Below are 22,831 nucleotides of genomic sequence, written 5' to 3' on the forward strand. Positions count from 1 at the left end.
CTTGGCCAGCCACCGAAGGCTTGACATACTCAATACAAAATAATAAGATATCTATATTTTTATCTATCATTTACTATTGTGGAAAGGAATTAATGATAGGATATTATAATTCATAACACTAATCGTTTATTTATAACAACTATTAATTCTGAATGTTATATTATTTACCTCTTCACTAACTTTGTCCTGGGAATGGAAGATTAGTTCATTACAATATCTCATCAGATCTATTAAACGGCGCTTCAACACTCGGATATTTTCCTGGAGAAAAAAAAAAGACAAAACAAAACCATTTCTTAACAACATAATAGTTGCAGCTACTTCAATGTCAAAAGAATGATAAAAACAAAAGATAGTTCTTTATTGCACTGAAGAATTTGCAGAGGTACACAGATAAAAAAAATGCACACAGACATATAACTTAGTACAGGACTGACACACTTTACAAACATTGGACATCAGCATTGTCATCATCATTTTAATTTTCTATGCTTACACAGGTCAGGCAGATTTTCTATGTCCAGATGCCCTTCCTGTCACCAACCTTCACCTGCTTCCAAGCAAAATGATATTTCCCTATGGCCAGACAGGTTTCCATAGAAGACTGGAAATTAGCAACAAATGCTGGCATGGCAGTCATACTAACATTTGTAACTACCACGTGCTATCAGACAAAGACAGACACATATAACAGGCTTCTTTTAGTTCCCATCTAGCAAATCTATTTATAATGTTTTGGCCACCCTGGAGCTATATTAAACGGCACTTGCCCAAGACGCTACACAGTGGGACTAAACGCAAAACCACATGATTGGGAAGCAAATTTCGTAGGTGCCTAGAGTTTTAAGTTTTGTATAATTTTTATGGATTATGAAATGATGAACAAACTAAATCAGCATTATCTAGTTCTTCATTAAATACTTTATGTTGAAATATCTTCGTCTTTACTTCTATGTGCTCTAACTTCCATAAGAAGTGAAAACATGAACACAAACAGTTTCCTAGTGAGCTAATTACATTCACAAATCATTATTCAGTTGTTATATCAATTTGAACAAGATTTTACAATTTGTATGGAATCAAATCTTTATCATCTGTTTTAAATATTTATTAATTTCTTTGCAATACCATTTGTATTGATAACCGATCGTATTTGAAAACTTTATACATTCTTTTTCAGTTTAGGAACTGGCTCTTTCCAGATTGCAACCATGACACTGATGCACAACACACACACACACACTTTTATTTGCAAAGACCGAGACAAGAGGATTATGAAGAACACAAAATAGGCTCTTTTGTTTTTCCATTCAAACAAAAAACGAAACCAATAAAACATATTTTTGAAACAAAAAGCCCAATGCTGATGGTCTTTGGTGTTTCTTAACATTTTAATTAAGCATACTGAAAACATGTTTTATTGAAGGACATACAGTGTTCCTTTCAGAATTCATACAACAAAGCTTTCTCAAACGGTATTTACTAAAGAGTTTAACATACCTTGTCAGGGTTGTTTTCATCGAGTTTCTGTAACCACCACATAATTGCCATTGAGCAGGTTGAAATTGCCTTACATATAACCTACAGTGATAAATAGGTTCATTTAAATAAACTCAAAGAAAAAGCATTTATATGCACAAACTACTACAAAATATAACACAGATAAAGGTGCAGCAATATCCGAGGAAGGTTAACAGGGAAACTAGTTTTTGTGTGTGGAAGGTGCACAGGTACAATTAACACTAAAAATGTACAGAAAATAGACTCCATCAAATGCCAAAGGGAAAGACTAGTAGTAGTTGATAGCTTCCGTTACCTAGGTGACCAAGTCAGTAGCAGGGGTGGTCGCTCTGAGGACATAGCTGGTGGAATAAGAATAGGTTGGACAAAGTTCAGAGAGCTCCTACCTCTGATGGTAACAAAGGGCCTCTCCCTCAGAGTGTATGATGCTGTGTGCGAACAGCCATGTTATACAATAGTGACAGTGTTAACAACTGCAATTGTTAATGCTATAACCTTTACTGTGCATGAATATTATAATTTGCAGTAATTTCCCTTTTCATAAATCAATGAAACTCTCCCTAAAGTGAAATAAAAATTCCCTTCCTAAAACTTATATTCTGATTCAAAATTTCCTACCACCTGATTAAAAAAGAACCACCACAAAGTTTGCTTACTGCTACTCTTTCATTACAGCTGTAAGAATTGAACCTATGAAGAGATACTAAACAAGTAAATCAGCATAAAAATATTTTAGAAATGTTGGTTTCTTACTCAGACAAAGGATTAATCTTTATAAGAGTATATACACATATGAACTTAAATCCAGTATATTACTGGTACATATTTTAACCATGCAAAAGGGATGAAAACTGAAGAGAATCCTAAGAATACAATTACATTCTGTGATACATTTCTGAGCTATCTCAGAAATAATAAAGGAAAATGATTGAAATATAAATTCTACCTCTTCAGGAATAGCATTATTTTCATTCGCTGTTTTGACAATATGAAAAACATCATCCCAAAGTTCCCAGGTATTCAGATCATGGCAACTGTGGAGAAGAAAAATTCATCTTTTAGAATAAGAATAAATTAACAGGAATACACACATATATAAGAAAATGAGATGACAAAGGAATAAATGATTATTTTATGAGCTTCATTAGCTTACAGTTGTTTCTGCTATGAGATGCAGGGGGCTCAGAGTTGAGTAAAGCTCCAATGAAGCTACAAGGTGTTACTTAGGCATTCAACTGTGAGTCCACTGCATCTTATAACAGAAACAGCTGTAAGCTACTGAAGTTCATAAGATAATCTTTTATAGCTTTGTCATCTCATTTTCTTATTTCCGCACCGTACTCAACTAACATTTCATTCTGAAGTATATGTATATTGAGTTTATCACAAGGTCTCACAATGCCTATGCAATATATATATATATATATATATATAAAATTCATGTTATGTTTAGAAGCAATGAACATTACTGGAATTTCCAACTCGAATAGAATAAACCACTCCAATTCCTTGTTATAGTATCTTTGTGAATGGGTTTAAGACTGGTTAGCTTATACAGGATATAGAGTCATATAATGTATAAAACTGAAGTCAAACCAAGTAATAATATTTTGAATGCATTTAATATGTATGTTTCAGATAACTGCATAAGAGATGAATCTATTCTCTTACCTACTGCACAACTATCTGAAGCATACATGTTAAATACATTCAAAATATCATTTACTTGATTTGATTTCAGATATATTGTCAGATTATATTTAACAAACTTAAAAAGTATTGTTGGTTGAGTCAGAATTAGAAATAAAATTTGCAAGACAAGTGGGGAAAATGCTACCTTTTTTCACCAAAAATCGGATTTATGTGTCTGTATCCGACTATAAAGAGGATGATGAAAAGTGTAGCCAGAGAGAGAAAGATGTGAGACAAATGCTGTTACCACAGAGAGTAAAATATACCCCCAAGTGAGCTAGGTACACTGAACATATGACATACTGTATTACCTTACTAAATGGAATTAGCATGTGAGACATCGTCTGACCAACAAACAAAAAGAAGAAAATACTATGTAATTTTGTTAATTATGAATTTATGGCATGTTGTAGCCAAAATATCCTTAAAGAAACCTATTGGGAAAGAAACAGAAAAATATGGGCCTATTGTGATAGAGAAGGTAGTGACCTCATTAATTTACTATCAGAAATTGTTCTGTTGCAGATTGGTGACAAGGTCTCAGAAATTTTTGAATCACTTTCTCTAAATACATGATGGAGGACTGGTAATTTATTGCTTTTCTTAAAAGAGAACTAAATTTAAGTTGTAAAGCAAAACAATTTATACTTTAAGTTACCAATAAAAAGCATATATTCGCTTCAAACTAGCAAGCAAAGCAAAAGTTTCGTCTTCATCAGGTTGTTCACCCTGAAAATACAAAAAAAAAATATTCTTTTTAATAATTATCATCATCATTATTATTATTATTATTGGCAAACTAACAGAATTGTTAGCATTAGACAAAATGCTTCACAACATTTCTTCCAGCTTCACATTCTGAGTTCAAATTCAACCAAGGTTGACTTTGCCTTTTATCCTTTTGAGGTCAATAAAATAAGTACCAGGTGAGCCTTGGGGTTGATATAATCAACTAGACCCCTCCCACAAAATTTCAAGCCTCGTGCAGAAAGTGTTGTTGTTGTTGTTGTTATTGTTATTATTATTATTAAGGCAGAATCATTAGCACGCTGGGTGGAATGCTTAGTGGTATTTCGTCTGCTGCTACATTCTGAGTTCAAATTCTGCTGAGGTCAACTTAGCCTTTCATCCTTTCGGAGTCAATAAATTAAGTAGTAGTGAAATACTGGAGTCGATGTAATTGAATAATCCCCTCCACCAAAATGGCTGCCCTTGTGGAAAAATTTGAAACCATTATTATTATTAAGGTGGCATGCTGGCAGAATTGTTAACATGCTGGGCAAAAAGCTGAGCAGCATTTCATCTGTCTTTACGTTCTGAGTTCAAATTCCGCTGAGGTTGACTTTGCCTTTCATCCTTTTGGGGTCAATTAATTTAATACCAGTGAAACACTGGGCTCAATGCAATTGACTAGTTCCCTCCCACAAAACTTCAGGCATTGTGCCTTTAGTAGATAGGATTATTAATATTGAGGGCACATGGCCTAGTAGCTAGGGTTTTGCATTCATGATTTCACTGGGTGGTGCATTGTGTTCTTGAGCAAAACACTTCGTCTCATGTTGCCCTGCAATTACTTCAACCCCTAACAAGTGGTACACTGTACACTTGTTCAGACAATGTCGATTGAATGCAAGGAGTAAGCTAATGTGTAGCTCAAACATTTGATCATTATCTTCTCTCTTGTTGGCTCTTCTTGTTCACAATCCACAAGCATTCTCAAGTCCATTTTTGTTAACTCCTTCTGCACTAGCAGCATACCGTAGCACAGATGGTCCTTGGAAAATTTTCTGTGGTCCAGCTGAGCATCACCGGTTGTCGTAAAGAATCCACTTTTCATCACAAGTCAAAATCCGGTTGAGAAACGGGTTGTTCTTGTTGCGTAAAAGAAGGTAAGACGACACTTCAAAATGGCCTTTTTTGGGGTTGTTGGCACCCATTTTTTGTTTTTCCAATCTCTTTCAAGTGGTTGGAAATTGTCATATACATTATGTCTAATTCAGAAGCAAGCTCTCGAACAGTTGTGCGTGGATTGGCTTCGACTAAGGCTCTTAGCTGATCGTTGTCAACATCCGATGGGCAACCACTACGCTTATCATTTTCAAGACTCTTGTCACCACTACAAAATTTCTTGAACCACCATTGTGCTGTACGTTCATTACTGGTTCCTGGGCCAAATGCTTCATTGATATCATGAGCTGTTTCAGCAGCTTTTCAGCCTAGCTTGAACTAGAATAAGAAAATTGTGCGAATTTGCTTTTTGTTCATATTGTATTCAACATTCCAGAAAAAAATGGCCTAATTATTCAAAAAGAAAAAGAGTAACACGATTAGATAGAGCGAAAAACATGCTTTAAAATGATATATAAAGTCAACCACTGAGGTTGACTTTGCCTTTAATCCTTTCGGGGTCGATAAATTAAGTACCAGTGAAACACTGGTATTTATGTAATCAATTATTCCCTTCCCCCAACATTTCAGGCCTTGTGCCTTAAATAGAGAGGATCATTATTATCATTATTTATAAATACATTTAATTTTTCATTAATAATATAAAAGCTTTCCAATCAAGTTAAATGCTATGTAAATACATGAATAAGAGTTACATTGACTAGGAAGTGGCAATAATTGTAAATATTTCTTGAGAAAGCAAAAATTAACGAGATATTCAATATCTTACTTCAGCAAAAAAATCTTGCATAGATTCTTTAAATTTAGAAACAAGATTATCAACCAAAGTTTTTTTAGCCACATCACATTTTCCTCCAATAGCATATTCTTCACTGCACAAACACTCATAGCATTTAGATGCTGCTTCTAGGACCTGAAAATTAAGTGAGAAAGACAGAATTTAGATAATGGAATAGGTAGAGAAAGTAAATTCAGGACCTTTTAGTATTTAGCTTTATTTTAGCAGGTAGAATGTTCGAATTGCGAAATTGTTTACTTTCCCTTTCATGCATCTGAAGTCAATAACAAAATATCAATAATAATACTAAAATGAAAAATGTGAGAAAGGGATAACAATATTCTTAAGTATTTAATAAACCTGGAAAAATACAGGACAAGAAATATATAAATATATAATTAAAGTATAGCTTGCTTTTCAAATAACTGAGAAATTACAAGTCAAAGTAAATATCAGGTATTACTCTCCCATTTTTGACCCTACATTTTTGTATCATAACTTTTTTCTACTGAACCAAATTTCAATTATTTTATGTCAAAATGTACCTTACCGCTGGTTGATCATAGTGCAAAAAGCTGAATTAAAATTGAGCTAAAACTGAATTAGAGGTAAAGTGTCAAACTGGCCGCAAGTGAGTAAAAGTTGACCTTAATATTATTCACACACTGCCATCTGTGAATGATATTAGACTGATAATTCACTTGATAACATCCTTTTACAAAAGTTGATCTTGTGCAAAAGAAAAAACAAAAATAATTTTTATCAAAGGGCTTATCTTCAATAATAGCAGTTGGGAAAGCAAAGTCAGCTGCATGGTCACTAAGCATTTCTTGAGCAAGCGGAGGACTTTCTATTGATTACAAATTTAAAATACGAAAACACATGTGCTGATAACTGCTCAGAGTTATAGGTGTTCTGATCACTAAAAGGAATGCTAAGTTTTCTAGATACAATTTTACAAAAGCTAAAAATATGAATATTCTAAAGAGTTCAGAAAGGGATATCATATTCTTGCTTTGAGGAGAGTGAAAGCTTTCCACATCCACAATAAAAGAAAGTGCAGTGTTGTGAATTTTCCTTCATGTATTTCTACATTCGTAAATAGAATGCTTTGACAAAGGATTTAGCCTTTTTCAATACCAACCTGGCTTACGTTATTAGTCAGTACAGGAATAACATGAATTTTTAGCAGGGATAAATCTCATAATAATGTTATACAATAACATTGGGTCAAGTTGTGTTCCTAACACCAACTTAAGTAATTTTACTAAATATCATTATTATTTTCAAAATTAATTGAATCATATTGGTACAATATTCATGCTAGAAGTAAGGTATATAAAAAAATATATGAGAAAAGTTAAAAGACTATCAGTTTTATCTTATTAACTTACTTCATAATATGGGATTAGTAAATCTACAGCATTGAGTAAACCAGGTGAAAAGAAAAAAAAATAAAATACCATAAACAAAAACCATACATTTAACATGAAAAAAAATTCAGAGTATAAAACAGCAACAATTAAAAACACTCCTTACTTCAGAATCTGTGTGTTTTTCAACAATTTCATGTAGGTATCTTAATAATGCTTCAAGGTTCTGCAGAAGGTAAAAAAAAAAAAAAAATTAAGATTACAGAATGAAAGCCATATATAATATATGCTTGATAATTAGGAATAGAGCAGAGTATTCTGAAAGCATAGCTGCTAGTGTAACAAGCTGAAAAAAGTTATGGGACCTATTGTTTCTGCTAGCAAGAAAGGGTTTTTTCTCTGAGTAAAAAACAAAGTATATGTTAGTTGAGTATGAAATGCAATGCCACATAGTAGTAAGATTTCAGCCTTGAGTTCAAAAGATTTGTGAAAAAAATGAGGCAAGTATAGGTCACTGGATACGTAACATTAGTGCACATGAACAATGGCACCCAAATGAGTTGAGATAAAAACTGTATAGAAGAGAAATGAAGTGTTGTGTACAAAACTGAGCTGGTACATATGGAAGATCTCAGCTGTAATAAAGAAGTACCAAGCACTCCAAGTTGAAGGAACTTGTGGAAGAGGGGAATCAAGAAAGACATAGGGTGAAACACTGCTGAAAAAGTATCTGCTTAAACTATGCATAGTTTGAAAAAGGATACAAAAACAAAAAAAAAATGGTGGTGGTGAGGGTAGAGGTTGGGATGTGTAATATTTACACTCATGTCTCTTTCACCCATCATATGTATATTAAATCTCCCATTCACCAACCATCATTGTTGTTATTTACTTCCCTTGCATCTATCATTCCATCTTTCTCCCAAATGCATTGGATGTCTGTATTCAACAACCGCCTCTTTATCATCACTATTCTCTTTATTGCATCTCATCGCGCACTCTCTTCCATTACTCCAACCTTTGTCACTCATTGTTAACATCCATCAATTACTCTCACTTACATTACTCCCTCTTCTACTATTCTGTATCACTTTTATCACTCTCTTCCCCACAATCACTACCACCACTCCCACAACTTGTTTCTATTTAATTGCCTTACCAACAACAATTTCTCTCTCATCACTGTAGTCTCTCTTCTATCACCCTTTAGTTATGTTGCTCCTATTCAATCTTCTCATTACCAATCATCATTGCAGTTCTCTATTACCCACTTCCATTACTTTCTGTTATAACTTTTTTTCACTTTGAACAGCCTGGTTCTCTTCCGTAGTTTGATGAAAAAAAAATGCCAAGGGAGAGACAACTCTTATTGCTAGTAAATGAATAAACAGAAACAATAGAAGGTAGTCTCACCAAGAACAAGATGTCTTCAGTGCTGGTTACACAATAAAATGCACCCAGTACACTGTGAAGTGGATGGTGATAAGAATGTCATCTATTCAGAGAAGCTGTCTCAAAAATGGGAAGTACAAGTAAGATGTAGTTTGTGATTTGTCTAAGAGAGCAGTAACCTTGAATAAGATTTTACTCAGATTATAATGACCTGTTCATCTCTTGCCAACATAGAAAAGCAGGAGCAAAATGATGACAGTGATTATAGCAGCAAGAAATTTTATATCTAAAAGCTAAGAGTCAAAGCTCAACTCGCACCAAGTTTGTATTCTTCTTTCACTAGTAGACCCAGCAAAACGTCTACCCAGAAACACTGATTTTCAACAACTAGCTCAAACTTTCAACAGAGCAACTACCTTAAATATAATTTTCTTGTTTGGTCTTTCATTGGTACTTGTAGTTCTGCATGTAAATAATACTTTTATAGTGTTAGATACTTCTAGTGTTTTAGCATATTCTGGTAATAGCAATTTTAAAATTCATTATTCATTCGTATATGAACATTTCTGGAGATAGCTTAAAAATAGCCAAATACTAAAGCAGCTTTAGTCAAAAATGAGAAGTAATCTTGTGGATATTATTGAAAGTAATGTGATAAAAACTATGTATGAGGTATGTATTACTCTAAATAAATACAAATAATATCTATATAAAAATACACTTCAACAGAAAATATCATTTTCAAGTCTATTACCTTTTCTTGGCGGCTAGATGTATAGATATCCAAATCAAAATATTGTGGAATTTGTAGAAGATTAGCAACTTTCTCTGAGTCCATTAAATACTGTTGTTTACAAAAAGAAAAGAAGAAACATACACATAAACAGCTTTCTTTTTATACAGAGAAATAATCAATTTTAAAAAATTAAGCTTCAAAATTCCTAAGCATATTATTCATAAATTGAATTGATGTATACACTTAAGTATCTGCTCCTTATAAATCTGAGTCATTTCATGACACTGAAACTACTACTCACTTCTATAGAAAAGCTCAATACTAGCATTGATTTTTGATACTATATTTGCAAATGGTTATAATGAAAAAAAAATCTTACTTTTAATAACATCAGTGGCAATGTTTGAATGAAATGTTCTGTAAGTTTAGTTTTATCTTCAAGTACCAGTTTATTCTCTTTTGCAGTAAGCTAAAATTAAAACAAATCAGAACAGAAATTTTTATTATTTATCTCTTTCTCAGACAGCTAAACAAAAATCTCTCCAAGTATTCAACCAAATTTAAAACGTTGCTGTTAAGACAAAAGTTGTAAGAAAAACATCTTAACAGTAAATTTGAAGCTGTACAAACCCATCTCTTATAGTTGATCCAGTGCTAAGTAAGACGTACTATCATTGAGAAAAAGAAAGAAGTTTCCTTTCTGAAGAGATTTACAGGCTAAACTGGAAATCTGAAGACAAGTATAAAATTAACCCCCATATATATATCTTTTATCTTTTACTTGTTTCAATCATCAACTGTGGCCTTACTGAGGCACTGCCTTGAAGAGTTTTTAGTTGAACAAATCAACCTCAAACTAACACCAGTGGTAGGAAACAAACATGCACACACACAGCAGGCTTCTTTCAGTTTCTGTCTACCAAATCCACTCACAAAGCTTTAGTCAGCCCGAGGCTATAGTAGAAGACACTTGCCCAATGCAGTGGGACTGGATATCATAAGAATTTAGAAACTTCAACAATATTAGGTGTCCATTGACCACTTAACTTTTATCAACTTAACTATCCTCGTACAACTACTTGTCAATTTCATTGTTCCTTTTTTGACTTTTTATGTTAACAACTCTCTCTATCTTCCTTTTACTACCTCCCTCTTTCTCTCTATATATATATGATGTAAAGCAGTAGTTCTCAACCAGGGTCCATATAAGATTTTGCTGTTGAAATTTATGGGCAATAAATTGCTTATACTTCTACAAAACACAAAATATATTAACAATTTTTTTAAACAATTCCTAATAATATCGAATTATAAAAATAGAAGATTGTTTGAAGCATTGACTGGTTATGAGAGTCCATCAGAGTAAAATAGAAATTAAAGGAGTCCACTGGTAAAAAATGGTTGATAAACATTGATGTAAAGCAGGACTGGAGAAATTGACCAACCAAATGTTAGGTAGAAAAGCACGTGGTGTACGAGAATGAATGGGATATTTCTGTATCCGAAACCAAAAGCAGCAATTCTGAAGAAACTGAAAGAGGCGATAGCGACAGCAAAGATGATTTTACATCGGAATGAAGTAAAAAATTTAAAATTGGTTGTTATTATACAGAGATTATTAACCCCTTTTGATACTAACCCAGCCATAGCCAGCCGAAAAATTTTTTGGTTCATAAGACCCACCTGGCTGTAGCCGGCCGAGAGTACTCATTGTTATTTAAGTGTGAATTTAAGCACAAATCTCATTAGTACATTTGTGAAAATATGTGATTTCATTTTGTAAATAGTTGAGTTATAATATCTGACATTGCTTGACGTGATATCTGAACTCAGTGAATTTTGGGAGATTTTTTTCCATATATTTTTGGTGTCAATTTTTTTTTTCAACTTTGAAAATGGATAGGAATTTCATGCTATCAAGCAGTGATCCCGAATTTAAAGGTTTTTCAACGGAAAATATGGAGATATCGAGAAAAAGAATGAATGAGGTAGAAAAGCACGTGGTGTACGAGAATGAATGGGATATTTCTGTATCCGAAACCAAAAGCAGCAATTCTGAAGAAACTGAAAGAGGTGATAGCGACAGCAAAGATGATTTTACATCGGAATGAAGTAAAAAATTTAAAATTGTTTTTCTGAGGAGATGGGGTCTATCTATAGTCTTTCTTAGGAAGTGAAACCGTTAGACTTTTATTTTTTTCAGTATGCTTGTTTGAAGCGATCACTGTGGAAACAAACTGTTATGCAGAATGTAAACAAACAGTATATGCCAGAAAAGCCCATGAAACGGGGGATCAAAGTTTGGAAAATTTGTGGAGCAAATTCTGGGTACTACTGTGGATTTAGTTTTTATACAGGGAAAATAATGTTAGTCAGCATGGCCTAGGGTACGATGTGGTTTGGAATTTATCACTTCTATACTATAACCAGGGCCGTATATTATTTTTTGACCGATTTTTTTTAGTTTGGTCAAACTTGTGGTAGATTTGGGTGGATTCCAGTATTTCAGTTTATTTCACTTTTATGGTACACCTGTTCTGTTGTGCATTAAATTCAACTGATAATCTAGTGATGTGCACAATTCTTCTGTATCAAAATTTTGTTGCATACCCAATTAAATATTAGCTGATGATTCATTTTCTATTCTTTTACTTGTTTCAGTCATTTGACTGCGGCCATGCTGGAGCACCGCCTTTTAGTCGAATCAAATCGACCCCAGGACTTATTCTTTGTAAGCCTAGTACTTATTCTATCGGTCTCTTTTTGCCGAACCGCTAAGTTACGGAGACCTAAGCACACCAGCATCGGTTGTCAAGCGATGTTGGGGGGAACAAACAGATACACAACATATACACACATACACATATACATATATACGACGGGCTTCTTTCAGTTTCCGTCTACCAAATCCACTCACAAGGCTTTGGTCGGCCCGAGGCTATAGTAGAAGACACTTGCCCAAGGTGCCACGCAGTGGGACTGAACCCGGAACCATGTGGTTCGTAAGCAAGCTACTTACCACACAGCCACTCCTACGTCTATGGTGATGTTTAAACAAAATTTAAATATTTTTACATTTTGCTCAGTTTACCTGGATTTACCTGTAATTAGAGTCACTTTGAGACAAAAGTTATGCAATAGAATTGGTTAAGAACCCTTTCTTTAATTATGTTCAAAATATCACATTAATATGTGGATAAGTAAAAAAGTTACAGTTGTTTAATGAAACTAGTCTAAATTTATGATTATTTCAGAATTTAATTGAAACTCATAAGGGGTGTATTTTGGTCAGAAATATAGTAACGAAAGGGTTAAATTCCAAGGAAAAAAAAGCAGTACCATACCTTTCTGTTAGGTCCACGACCAACAGGAGATTCTCCTGTCGCTGCTTGCTTCACACAACATACCATTATTTCTATAAGACTTGTTTCACGGCGATCATCAAGAGCTACACAAATACATGGAGATGTAAACGAACCAGAATGTAAAATCATGCCATTTATCAGTATGCACCACATCATTATCAAAAGTAGATGTTAATGAATGATTATGCTCTTTCTTCTCAGCACTGGTTCTTTAACTTATACCAGTAGTATAAGAACAATATTGTGTTGTGCTGAATTAACAGTGTAACAAATTAATCACCAGCTTCTTTGATAATAAGACACTGCTAAGAATACTGTCAACAACCAAGGTTTCTGGTAATCCAGTTTGGGTTGAATTGGAAAGTATAGTAAACCTCCAAAATAACAGCATCAAGTATAATGGACAATTCAAGCGAGTGACACTTTAAAAAAAAAATTGTCATACAGTAAAGAAAATTATTAGCAACTCATCAGTTTGTCGACATCCATTTCCACAATTTGGAAAATGCTACCTAGCCAATTGCTTACTACCTACTTCGCAGCTAATAAAATAGTATTCATTATAATCTATTTCTATATTATATTTACTATATCCCTCCTTATTTATAAATACATTTGGATTTAAATTTATATATAAATATATTTATATAAATCTATTTAAAAATACTTCATAGACAATGAAAAATTTACAATAACAGCATCTAAAAGCCTTCCCTAAGATTATTTTTATTTGGAAAGTTTACTGAAATTACATTCAATTAATCACTACTTGAACAGAACAGATCAGAAAATAGAAGACTGTAGGCATCAGCAAATGACTATCTTGTGTTAAAGTTAAGTTACCAAAGCATACATCAGATTACAAAGCAGGAGCATATCTCAGTTTCAACAGATCTAAATATGTAAGACGCACATCTTAGGCAGAATTATGGTTGGTTGAACTACATGAATAAGATTCAAACTTGAGAACAGAATCAATGAACTGCTATAAAAGACATCTGGTGATTTCTCACCATTAGTCCTTTCTATACCTTTAGTTAATCAGATCAGACAGCTTATAATGTTAATTTAGATGTCATTTAAACTAATGATTTTTAGTCACTTAACTTATTACCAATATCAATTGAGAGGAAGGAGGAAAACTTTTACTTCTGCAACAACTTTGGTATCTTTAGCATATTCATGGAAATTAAGACAACTTTTATTTGCTCTCATCAAATATATAATATGGCCAGTTTATCAGGCTTAAGAAGTCATCCATCAATAATCACTTGAGAATTCATAATCTAGGGTTGCTATACAACCACAAATCACTGACCTATGAAGAACATGAGAAGTTTGTTTGGAAAATGTACTTACATTCTTCATCTTTCCCTGTATCCTCCAAAAGTAAATCAGTCATACATTCCCAATCTTTCATCATGTCATTGATGTCCCAAAGACTATCCACCAAATAAGCACCATGTTCATGAAGCTAACCAAATAAGACAATAAATTAAATAATTAACATTCAATAACAGTTCAATTCAAAGATTAAATCTTACTGAATATTAAATAGTTAAAAAATGTACAGAATAAAGAAAAAATAAGAGCCTTACCTCACTTTCAATGAAAAACTGCACCAAATCTCTGATCAGAGGAGTATTAGGACTGCGACGCTTGCCTTTGCTAATTTTGAGGCAACGTAGACTTTCATCATCCTTTTGGAAAAGTTTAGCATTCAAAAACTCCCCAGCAGCTTGAGCTACTTGTCTATGGGAAGAGTAAACCAACTCATAAACGTTTTCACAGTCCTTGTCAGTTAATACTGACTCATTATATCTGGAAAAACAAAGATTAAAAATAGTAAATTTTTAAGATTTAACAAAACTTTGAATTAATGAGTTATACCTCATCAATTTATTTAGCAGTAAGTCTTCATATGTCTACTTCCCATTTAGTCATTTAATAAAACATGGACAGACAACAAGCCTACACATCCTTCAGAGATTGTAAATATCCAAGTGGACAAGGTACTAGACTAGCAGTTAGAAAGTCAATGGTGCATATACTTCCACTAGCACTGGCTAAACCTAACCCTAACCACAACAAATGGTTCAGTTCACAGTTGTAATATAGCTATGGCTCACTACCCTAAGTAGGTTTCATAGTTTGCAGTGCTAAATTCAACTCATCCTTTTGGTGTAAACTGTAGAATGACTATTTCTGCCAGAAAAGGTTTAAAATACCGATGCTAAGGGACATACTACCTGCAACTTACATGACCTTCAATTACAAACATATCCCAAAATAATCTTCAATAGGGTTCTAAATTTATATTTTAATACAACAGTGGGTCCAACCCTTGTCAGCATAGACAACAGATGCTAAATGATGATGATGATGATGTATCTGATACCAAAGCCAAACCATTACTAGTATACAGAAACTACAATGGTACAAAAAAACTTGCTAATTCTGAACAACTTAACAAAAACTTCCATCACTGCAAACTGTGTTTAGCATTTCTTATAAATATGAAGACTTCTCTCCATCAGTGTTAACACTGTATCAGTACCTGGAAAGTTTATGTATAACCAGTTGTTGCCAATGTAACAAATCCACCCACATTGCCCCTGGAAAGGCAAAGCCAATAAAACTTGGTAGCAGAGTTATCAAAGGTGAACTTAAAAAGTAAAGAACTGAAACAGATACTACACAGCATTTTGCTCAATGCTATAACAATTTCTACTAATCCTCATTCTGGGTCGGTACTTCAATCATCAAAGAATTAAAACCAAAAGTGGCCTTAGTAAAATTTGAACTCAGAGCACAGAGATGCAAAACAAAAACAGCAAATTATTTTGTCTGATGCTCTAACAGCATTGCCAAGTTACCATATATATATATATATATATATATATATATATATATAGTTCAAATTTATGTGTGTGTGTGTGTGTGTGTGTGTATAGGTACAGATGTGACTGTTTGGTAAGACGTTAGCTTCCCAACCACATGGTTTTGGGTTCAGTCCCACTGTATGGCACATTGGGCAAGTGTCTTTTACTGAAGCCCTAGGTTAACCAAAAGACTTGTGAGTGAATTTGGTAGGCAGAACCTGAAAGAAGCTGTGGGTGTGTGTGTGTGTGTGTGTGTGTGTGTGGGGGGGTGTGTGTGTGTGTGTGTTTGTGTCTTAGTGTGAATGATTCCATATTTCTACACGTTTGTTTTGCTTACAACTATAAGCAAGGACTTCACTAGCAATGTCATATACTTGCAGTCCATTAAGAAAGTATGTCCACATTTCTTGACACTGCACAAATCTTTGTAAACAGATGGCTCATTTTGGTGACATTTGCTTCCAGTTCACAATGTAAGCATATTCAAGCTGTTTGCTGTTCCACAAACTAGATTATTACATCAAAGGTGGGGGTTGGCAATAGGGAGGGCATCTAGCCATAGAGTAATCAGTTCCAACTTACTTTCACTGGACCCATGAAAGCATGGGAAAGCAGGTGTCTGCTTTTTAGAAGTTGCTGACTGCATTCAGTTCTAAACATGAACACTAGTTTCTTTGCTTGTCACAATCTGCAATCTATCATACATTCTGAAAACTACTGCACCATAGCATTTGCTTACATCCATGTTTCTATATTACACTAATATCCAAACAATAAGCAAAACTAGCTTCACAAGAATGTGAGTAATGTTTTACAACTACATTAACAAACATTAAAAAGTCCTTCTCTCTAAATGCTTTATCTCTGGAACTCCATTCCACCAACATATTTACAGTGAATAACAATCTACAGCTTTACTTGCATTATCTCTTTCCCCAACAATTCCACTTCCTAACAATTAGAAAAACAGTTAAGCTATGCTATTAAAAGAAAGAGGAGAAAACATATCTGGAAAAAATAAATGCATAAATTTTACCTTAAAATGCTAATCACCAGTTTAACAGCCTGGACAGCGACCTCATATTCTTTGTCAAGTGTCATTTCCACAATTCGATCCTATAAAAACATGGAATTACCAAAACTGTTAATAATGGTAACAAAATAGCCAGAATGATAACTTTTGCCTTACAAAAACTGTAGATGCTTAGAAAATAAATACATTTTAGTGAAAATATAATGAATATTAATTTTTAATTTCTTTTCAATAATTTTATATAAAATATTCAATGCTACACTAGATGTAAATGCCTTGTTTTTATATATGATATCTTTATGGAGAGAAAAAGGAATCATAAAATGTGATATACGTGTAAACTGATTTACCTGATTTACTCAAGCTCTTTGTAATAGTGGGCTTATAAGTTAGTGTCACCATGGACAATAAAAAAGTATACCTGATTCTGAAGAAATCTCTCAAAAGATACAAGATTAAAACTAATCTGACTGATGGACATTTGTCCTCATCTTGTTTGTTGTTAACATAACATTTCGGCTGATATACCCTCCAGCCTTCATCAGGTGTCTTGGGGAAATATCAAACCTGGTTCTTATTCCTAAGATGTCGGCGGCAGCGTCATCATTATCATTATTATTCAGGCCACTGCTTAGAATCAAACTCGGAATCTTGAGGTTAGTAGCCCGCACTCTTAACCACTATGCTACTAACAACAAAATTCCGAATTCGATTCTAAACAGTGGCCTCAACAACAACAACAGCAGCAACAATTGATTGCTCTTTTACAGTCCACAAAAATATTACGTATGTATCTGTCTATATACATGCATATATATATATATATATATATATATATATATATATATATATATATATATATATATATATATATATATATATATGTTGTTGTACTTGGGGATGGTCATATTGCCAGTTTAGCCAATAAAAACACACGCACTGTATATTTGGTGTTAATTTGCTTCAGCTTTATATTACATTAATCTTAATCTTATTTCGGCCAGAGTTCTTTCGTCACACTTCTGTGACCTCATATATATATATATTGACAAGGTATCTACATCTATCTATTATACATGGCATTGGCTAAAATCTATAAGTATGTTCTGTAGTTGAGTATAACATGGAAACAAAACACTTTACAAACAGCAGTGATCTATAAAATATCAATTCATGCAATTCACCACAAAGATTTATAATAAAAATGTGAGTCAAATATTACAAAGCAAATAATTTCCTTACCTTGAACCTGTTGGTGAAGAGTTCTAATTTGGGTGCCAGATCCCTGGTATCATAGAGAGGTTGAAGTGCCTTCAAACAACATAAACGCACATCACCCACCTATAAGGTAAATTTTAAACATTTTATTTAATAGAGAAAACTTCCACCTTTCAGCTCATACCCCACCACAGACGTCTATCAAACACCTAAAGAAATGCCCAAAGAAACACCCTTCCACACTTCTTCCTGTTACTTTCAACCTTCTATTTAATCTTTCCTCAGGGATTTACAAAAAAACACAGTTCTCTAGCCACGTTTCCTTTCTCAGTTGCTGCCTTCACTACCACCTCATCCCCAAAGGCTTCCGCCTCCATCTCCATCCCATTTCTGCCATCCTTCCAATACTCCATACTATGTCTTACCCACTTAGCTGTGCTACCATTTGTTCCAATCTCTCCAAAATACACACCCTCATCTACCCTCTCACTTATTCCATCTTTTTCTCCTCTCTTTCACCTTCCTATGCACATTCCACTCTACGCCTTCACAATCCATTTAAATCATCTTTTCCAGGATTTCCTCACTGACACTAAACAACGTAAACTCCACTCATTCGTCATTTTGTCACACCTGATGCCACTACCCCCCCCCTCCCCCAATACACTTCCCCTTCATCCTCATCCCAACCCTTCCTTTACTCCAACCCCTGCCACGCACTAATTCCTCCTCTCTCCTCCCAGCATTCTACTACCTCCACCACACCTAACACATCTAACTCATCCACCCCTCCCCAATTCAGTCTGTTGTTACCATTCCTCCTAACCTTCTCCTCTCTGAGGCCAAGAGCTCTCTTCTCAGTAGGGAGTCTGTGCTTCATTCCCCTCACTCCATCCAGTAACGAATTCCAGGTGTGTGCTGATATTCAAAGCTTTGTGCACCAAGTCAGGCTATATGCACTATTCCACAACACCCAACCTGCATCTAATGAAGACGACTGCTTCACCGACCTGGGCCGCTAACCATCCCACTGGATGCCAGCTCCTGGCCAGATCCAAGCAGTCAATCATTTTGAAAGTATCTGCCAATATGTTGTGGACCAGTTTAACTTTTGCAGGCATCCCCGACATCTCAACACCTCCCTGGCCGAACTCTCGGCCCTTTGATGTCTCTGACGCCGTAAATATATCATCATTAAACCAGCCAACAAGAGTGGAGCCGTGGTGGTGTGGTGTGCAGACCACTACAAGGCCGAAGCTCTCCACCAACTTCAAGACACCTCCTTCTACTACCCTCTGCCCTACAAACCCATGCTTAGCTACCAACAGACTGTCCTCCACTATCCATGACCTCATCTCCTCCTCCCATCTCACTGCCTCTAACCCCATTGTCTGCACTCCCCGAAGCCCCCACCATCTTCCTTCCCAAAATCCACAAGCCCAACAACTCTGGCCACTCCATTGTCTCTGCCTGTAACTGCCCCACAGAATTGATCTTGAAATACCTTGACCATTTCCTTGTCCCCTAGTGGCTTCCCTCCCCTCCCACATCCATGACCCTAATCATGCTCTCTGTCTTTTCAACACTTTCTCCTTCCTTCCTAGCCCCTCTAAACTTCTCTTCCCTTTTGATATCAAGAGTGTAAATATGGTGATCCCACACAATGAAGGATTTCTTGCTCTCAAACACTTCCTAGACCTTCAACCCAACCCTCAACCTGACACATCCACAATTCTTTGACTGGACAAACGTGTTCTCTCCCCCAACTGCTTCTCATTCACGGGGTATTTTTACCAACAGTACTCAAGAGTGGCCATGGGAACGAGAATGGGTCCCAACTATGCGAACCTGTTTGTTGCCTACGTTGAGGCCCAAGTATTTTCAGGATTCACTTGTTTCACCTATACGGTCATACTCCACTCTCACTACAAACACACCAACTCACACTCATACCTCAACTTCTCCTCCTCCCACCAAGCTCTCCATCCCCTACTCCCAATTCCTCCATCTGCGCAGGCTCTGCAGTGACAACCATGACTTTGAGAATCAGTCTCAACACTTCATCCTTCAAGGATATCTCCTCACCATTATCCACACAGCCCTTTACCAGAGCACATTCCGTGGATTGTGCCTCTGCTCTCTCTCACTGCACCTGCCCTACCATTGCCCGTCTCCCCTCAACTACCACCCCTCCAATGCAACATTCTCCGAGCCTTCCGGCGACTCCTGTCCGGCTACCTCCACTTTGCACACTTCTGCAACCTACGTAACCTGGTGGTCCACACTTTCTTCCCAAACCCCACCTCCCAACCTGGCTCGTACCTCTGCTCCAGCCCTGCTGCTACTACCTCTCCAACACCACCATCCTAACAGCCACCCATCAACGTCCCTATCATATAACTAACTCCTTTACCTGCACATCTAGTGATGTCATTTAATGCATCTTCTGCTCTTTCTGACCTTTTCTGTACATCAGTGAAACAAGATGCCACTTGGCTGACTGATTCATGGAACACCTCTGAGACATTAGACTCAGCAATGACACTCTTGGTTTCGTGCCATTTTCGCTCTAGTGGTAATACATTACAACACCTGTCTGTGTTCGGATTATATTTGCACAGGGGCCATCTGGACTCCCGCCTTCGCCATGGAGAGGAATTAATCTTCTCACATCGCTCCTTTGTGCTACATGAGTTCAATTCCATTCCTCTCCTCCCTTCACTCCTACTCATCTCTCCTATCTTGCCCTCACACATACTTCCTCTCTACACTCCTACCCATCTTCTACCTTCATTGATACCTACCTCCATCCATCCACCCACCACCCCACAACCTCATAGCCCAAAACAACCACATCACTCCAGTCCACACCACCCTGCACACACAAGCACTGACCACTTCCCAGTTACCATACCACACATCATCTACACACCCACACGTTATGGACGCGCATATCCACATGACACTCACTAGCACCTATCCACACACATGTGCGAACTTTCATTTTGGGATCACCAATACGATATTATCTCTCCTTCTTCCTAGCTCTACTGTCAAATTTTTTTTCCCAATCTGTTGCCATAATTGATCGATAAATACGCAAGATTTATCCTTCTCCGTTTATTTCCACATATTCATTTCTGCTCCGTATATGTATATATATATATATATATATATATATATATATATATGTGTGTGTGTATATATATATATATATATATATATATATGCTTGCAGAGACTTGATGGGGCAAGCGAAAACGAAATCGTGAATCGTGATGACACCTGTGCTCAGTGTCGCCTTCCTGGCACTTGTACCGGTGGCACGTGTAAAGACATTCGAGCGAGATCATTGCCAGTGCTGATGGACTTGCTCTTGTGCAGGTGGCACGTAAAACACACCATTTTGAGCGTGGCCGTTGCCAGTACCGCCTGACTGGCCTTCGTGCCGGTGGCACGTAAAAGGACCCACTACACTCTTGGAGTGGTTGGCGTTAGGAAGGGCATCCAGCTGTAGAAACTCTGCCAAATCAGATTGGAGCCTGGTGTAGCCATCTGGTTTCACCAGTCCTCAGTCAAATCGTCCAACCCATGCTAGCATGGACAGCAGACGTTAAATGGTGATGATCATCATCATATATATAAATGTAGGAATTCAAGACGGGATGCCCATGGGAGCTCCTCAATGCTGGTGGTCAATGAGGAAAGTAGGGATAGATGAGTGGTTAGTGAGAGCTGTGCAAGCCATGTACAGGGACGCTGTCAGTAAGGTGAGGGTTGGCAACGTGTACAGTGAAGAATTCCGGGTAGAGGCAGGGATCCACAAAGATTCAGTCCTCAGGTCCCTCCTATTTATCACAGTCCTCCAGGCAATAGCACAGGAATATAAGACAGGATGCCCCTGGGAGCTCCTCTATGCTGATGACCTTGCACTAATTGCTGAGTCACCATCAGAACTAGAGGAAAAGTTTCAGGTGTGGAAGCAAGGACCAGAATCGAAGGGCCTTAGAGTCAATCTAGCTAAAACCAAAGTCCTAATAAGTAGGAAGGTAGACAAAACACAAACCCCTTCAGGTAGATGGCCCTGCTTGATCTATAGAAATGGCGTAGGTAGAAACTCTATAAGATGTACCCAGTGTAAGCTATGGATACATAAGAGGTGCAGCAATATCAAAGGCAGGCTAACTAGGGAGTTAGTTTTTGTATGTGGCAGATGTTCAGGAGCAATAAACACTGAAAATGTGCAGAAAACAACTTCTGTCACAATCCAGGGAGAAAAACTAGACGTAGTTGATAGCTTCCGCTATCTTGGTGACCAAGTTAGTAGTGGGGGAGGGTGTAGCTGCTAGAATAAGAATAGCCTGCTAGAATAAGAATAGCCTGGGCAAAGTTCAGAGAGCTCTTACCTCTGCTGGTGACAAAGAGCCTCTCACTCAGAGTAAAAGGCAGACTATATGACACATGTGTACGAACAGCCATGCTACATGGCAGTGAAACATGGACCGTGACTGCTGAGGATATGCGTAAGCTCGCAAGGAATGAAGCCAGTATGCTCCGTTGGATGTGTAATGTCAGTGTGCGTACCTGACAGAGTGTAAGTATCTTGAGAGAAAAGTTGAACCTAAGAAGCATCAGTTGTGGTGTGCAAGAGAGACGATTGCGCTGGTATGGACATGTAGCGAGAATGGATGAGGATAGCTGTGTGAAAAAGTGCCACAGCCTAGCGGTTGAGAGAACCTGTGGAAGAGGCAGGACCAGGAAGACCTGGGATGAGATGGTGACGCATGACCTCTGAACATTAGGCCTCACCGAGGCAATGACTCGTGACTGAGACCTTTGGAAATATGCTGTGCGTGAGAAGACCCAGCAAGCCAAGTGAGACCAAAATCCAAGGCCTCTGCCAGGGATGTAGCCAGCCCACTTATGTGTAACAT

At 36.4% G+C, this 22,831-nt stretch overlaps 1 protein-coding gene across 12 annotated transcripts in view; it reads right to left on the reverse strand.

Moving 5' to 3' along the window:
• Positions 1-22,831, reverse strand: part of LOC106877516 (cohesin subunit SA-1) — a 101,575-nt gene that overhangs the window by 28,759 nt on the left and 49,985 nt on the right. For all 12 annotated transcript variants that reach the window (XM_089366637.1, XM_089366638.1, XM_089366644.1 and 9 more), the window contains 13 exons: positions 17,923-18,021; positions 16,684-16,763; positions 14,364-14,586; positions 14,125-14,239; positions 12,745-12,848; positions 9,780-9,869; positions 9,419-9,508; positions 7,439-7,498; positions 5,891-6,034; positions 3,872-3,942; positions 2,468-2,555; positions 1,501-1,581; positions 169-261 (listed from right to left, as the gene is read on the reverse strand). In XM_089366637.1, coding sequence (XP_089222763.1) covers positions 169-261; positions 1,501-1,581; positions 2,468-2,555; positions 3,872-3,942; positions 5,891-6,034; positions 7,439-7,498; positions 9,419-9,508; positions 9,780-9,869; positions 12,745-12,848; positions 14,125-14,239; positions 14,364-14,586; positions 16,684-16,763; positions 17,923-18,021 — 1,338 coding nt within the window. The remainder of the gene's footprint in view (positions 1-168; positions 262-1,500; positions 1,582-2,467; positions 2,556-3,871; positions 3,943-5,890; positions 6,035-7,438; positions 7,499-9,418; positions 9,509-9,779; positions 9,870-12,744; positions 12,849-14,124; positions 14,240-14,363; positions 14,587-16,683; positions 16,764-17,922; positions 18,022-22,831) is intronic.

Source organism: Octopus bimaculoides, chromosome 19 (genome assembly GCF_046866305.1).
Source record: "Octopus bimaculoides isolate indiv1 chromosome 19, ASM4686630v1, whole genome shotgun sequence".
In the NCBI taxonomy this organism is placed as follows: Eukaryota; Metazoa; Mollusca; class Cephalopoda; order Octopoda; family Octopodidae; genus Octopus; species Octopus bimaculoides.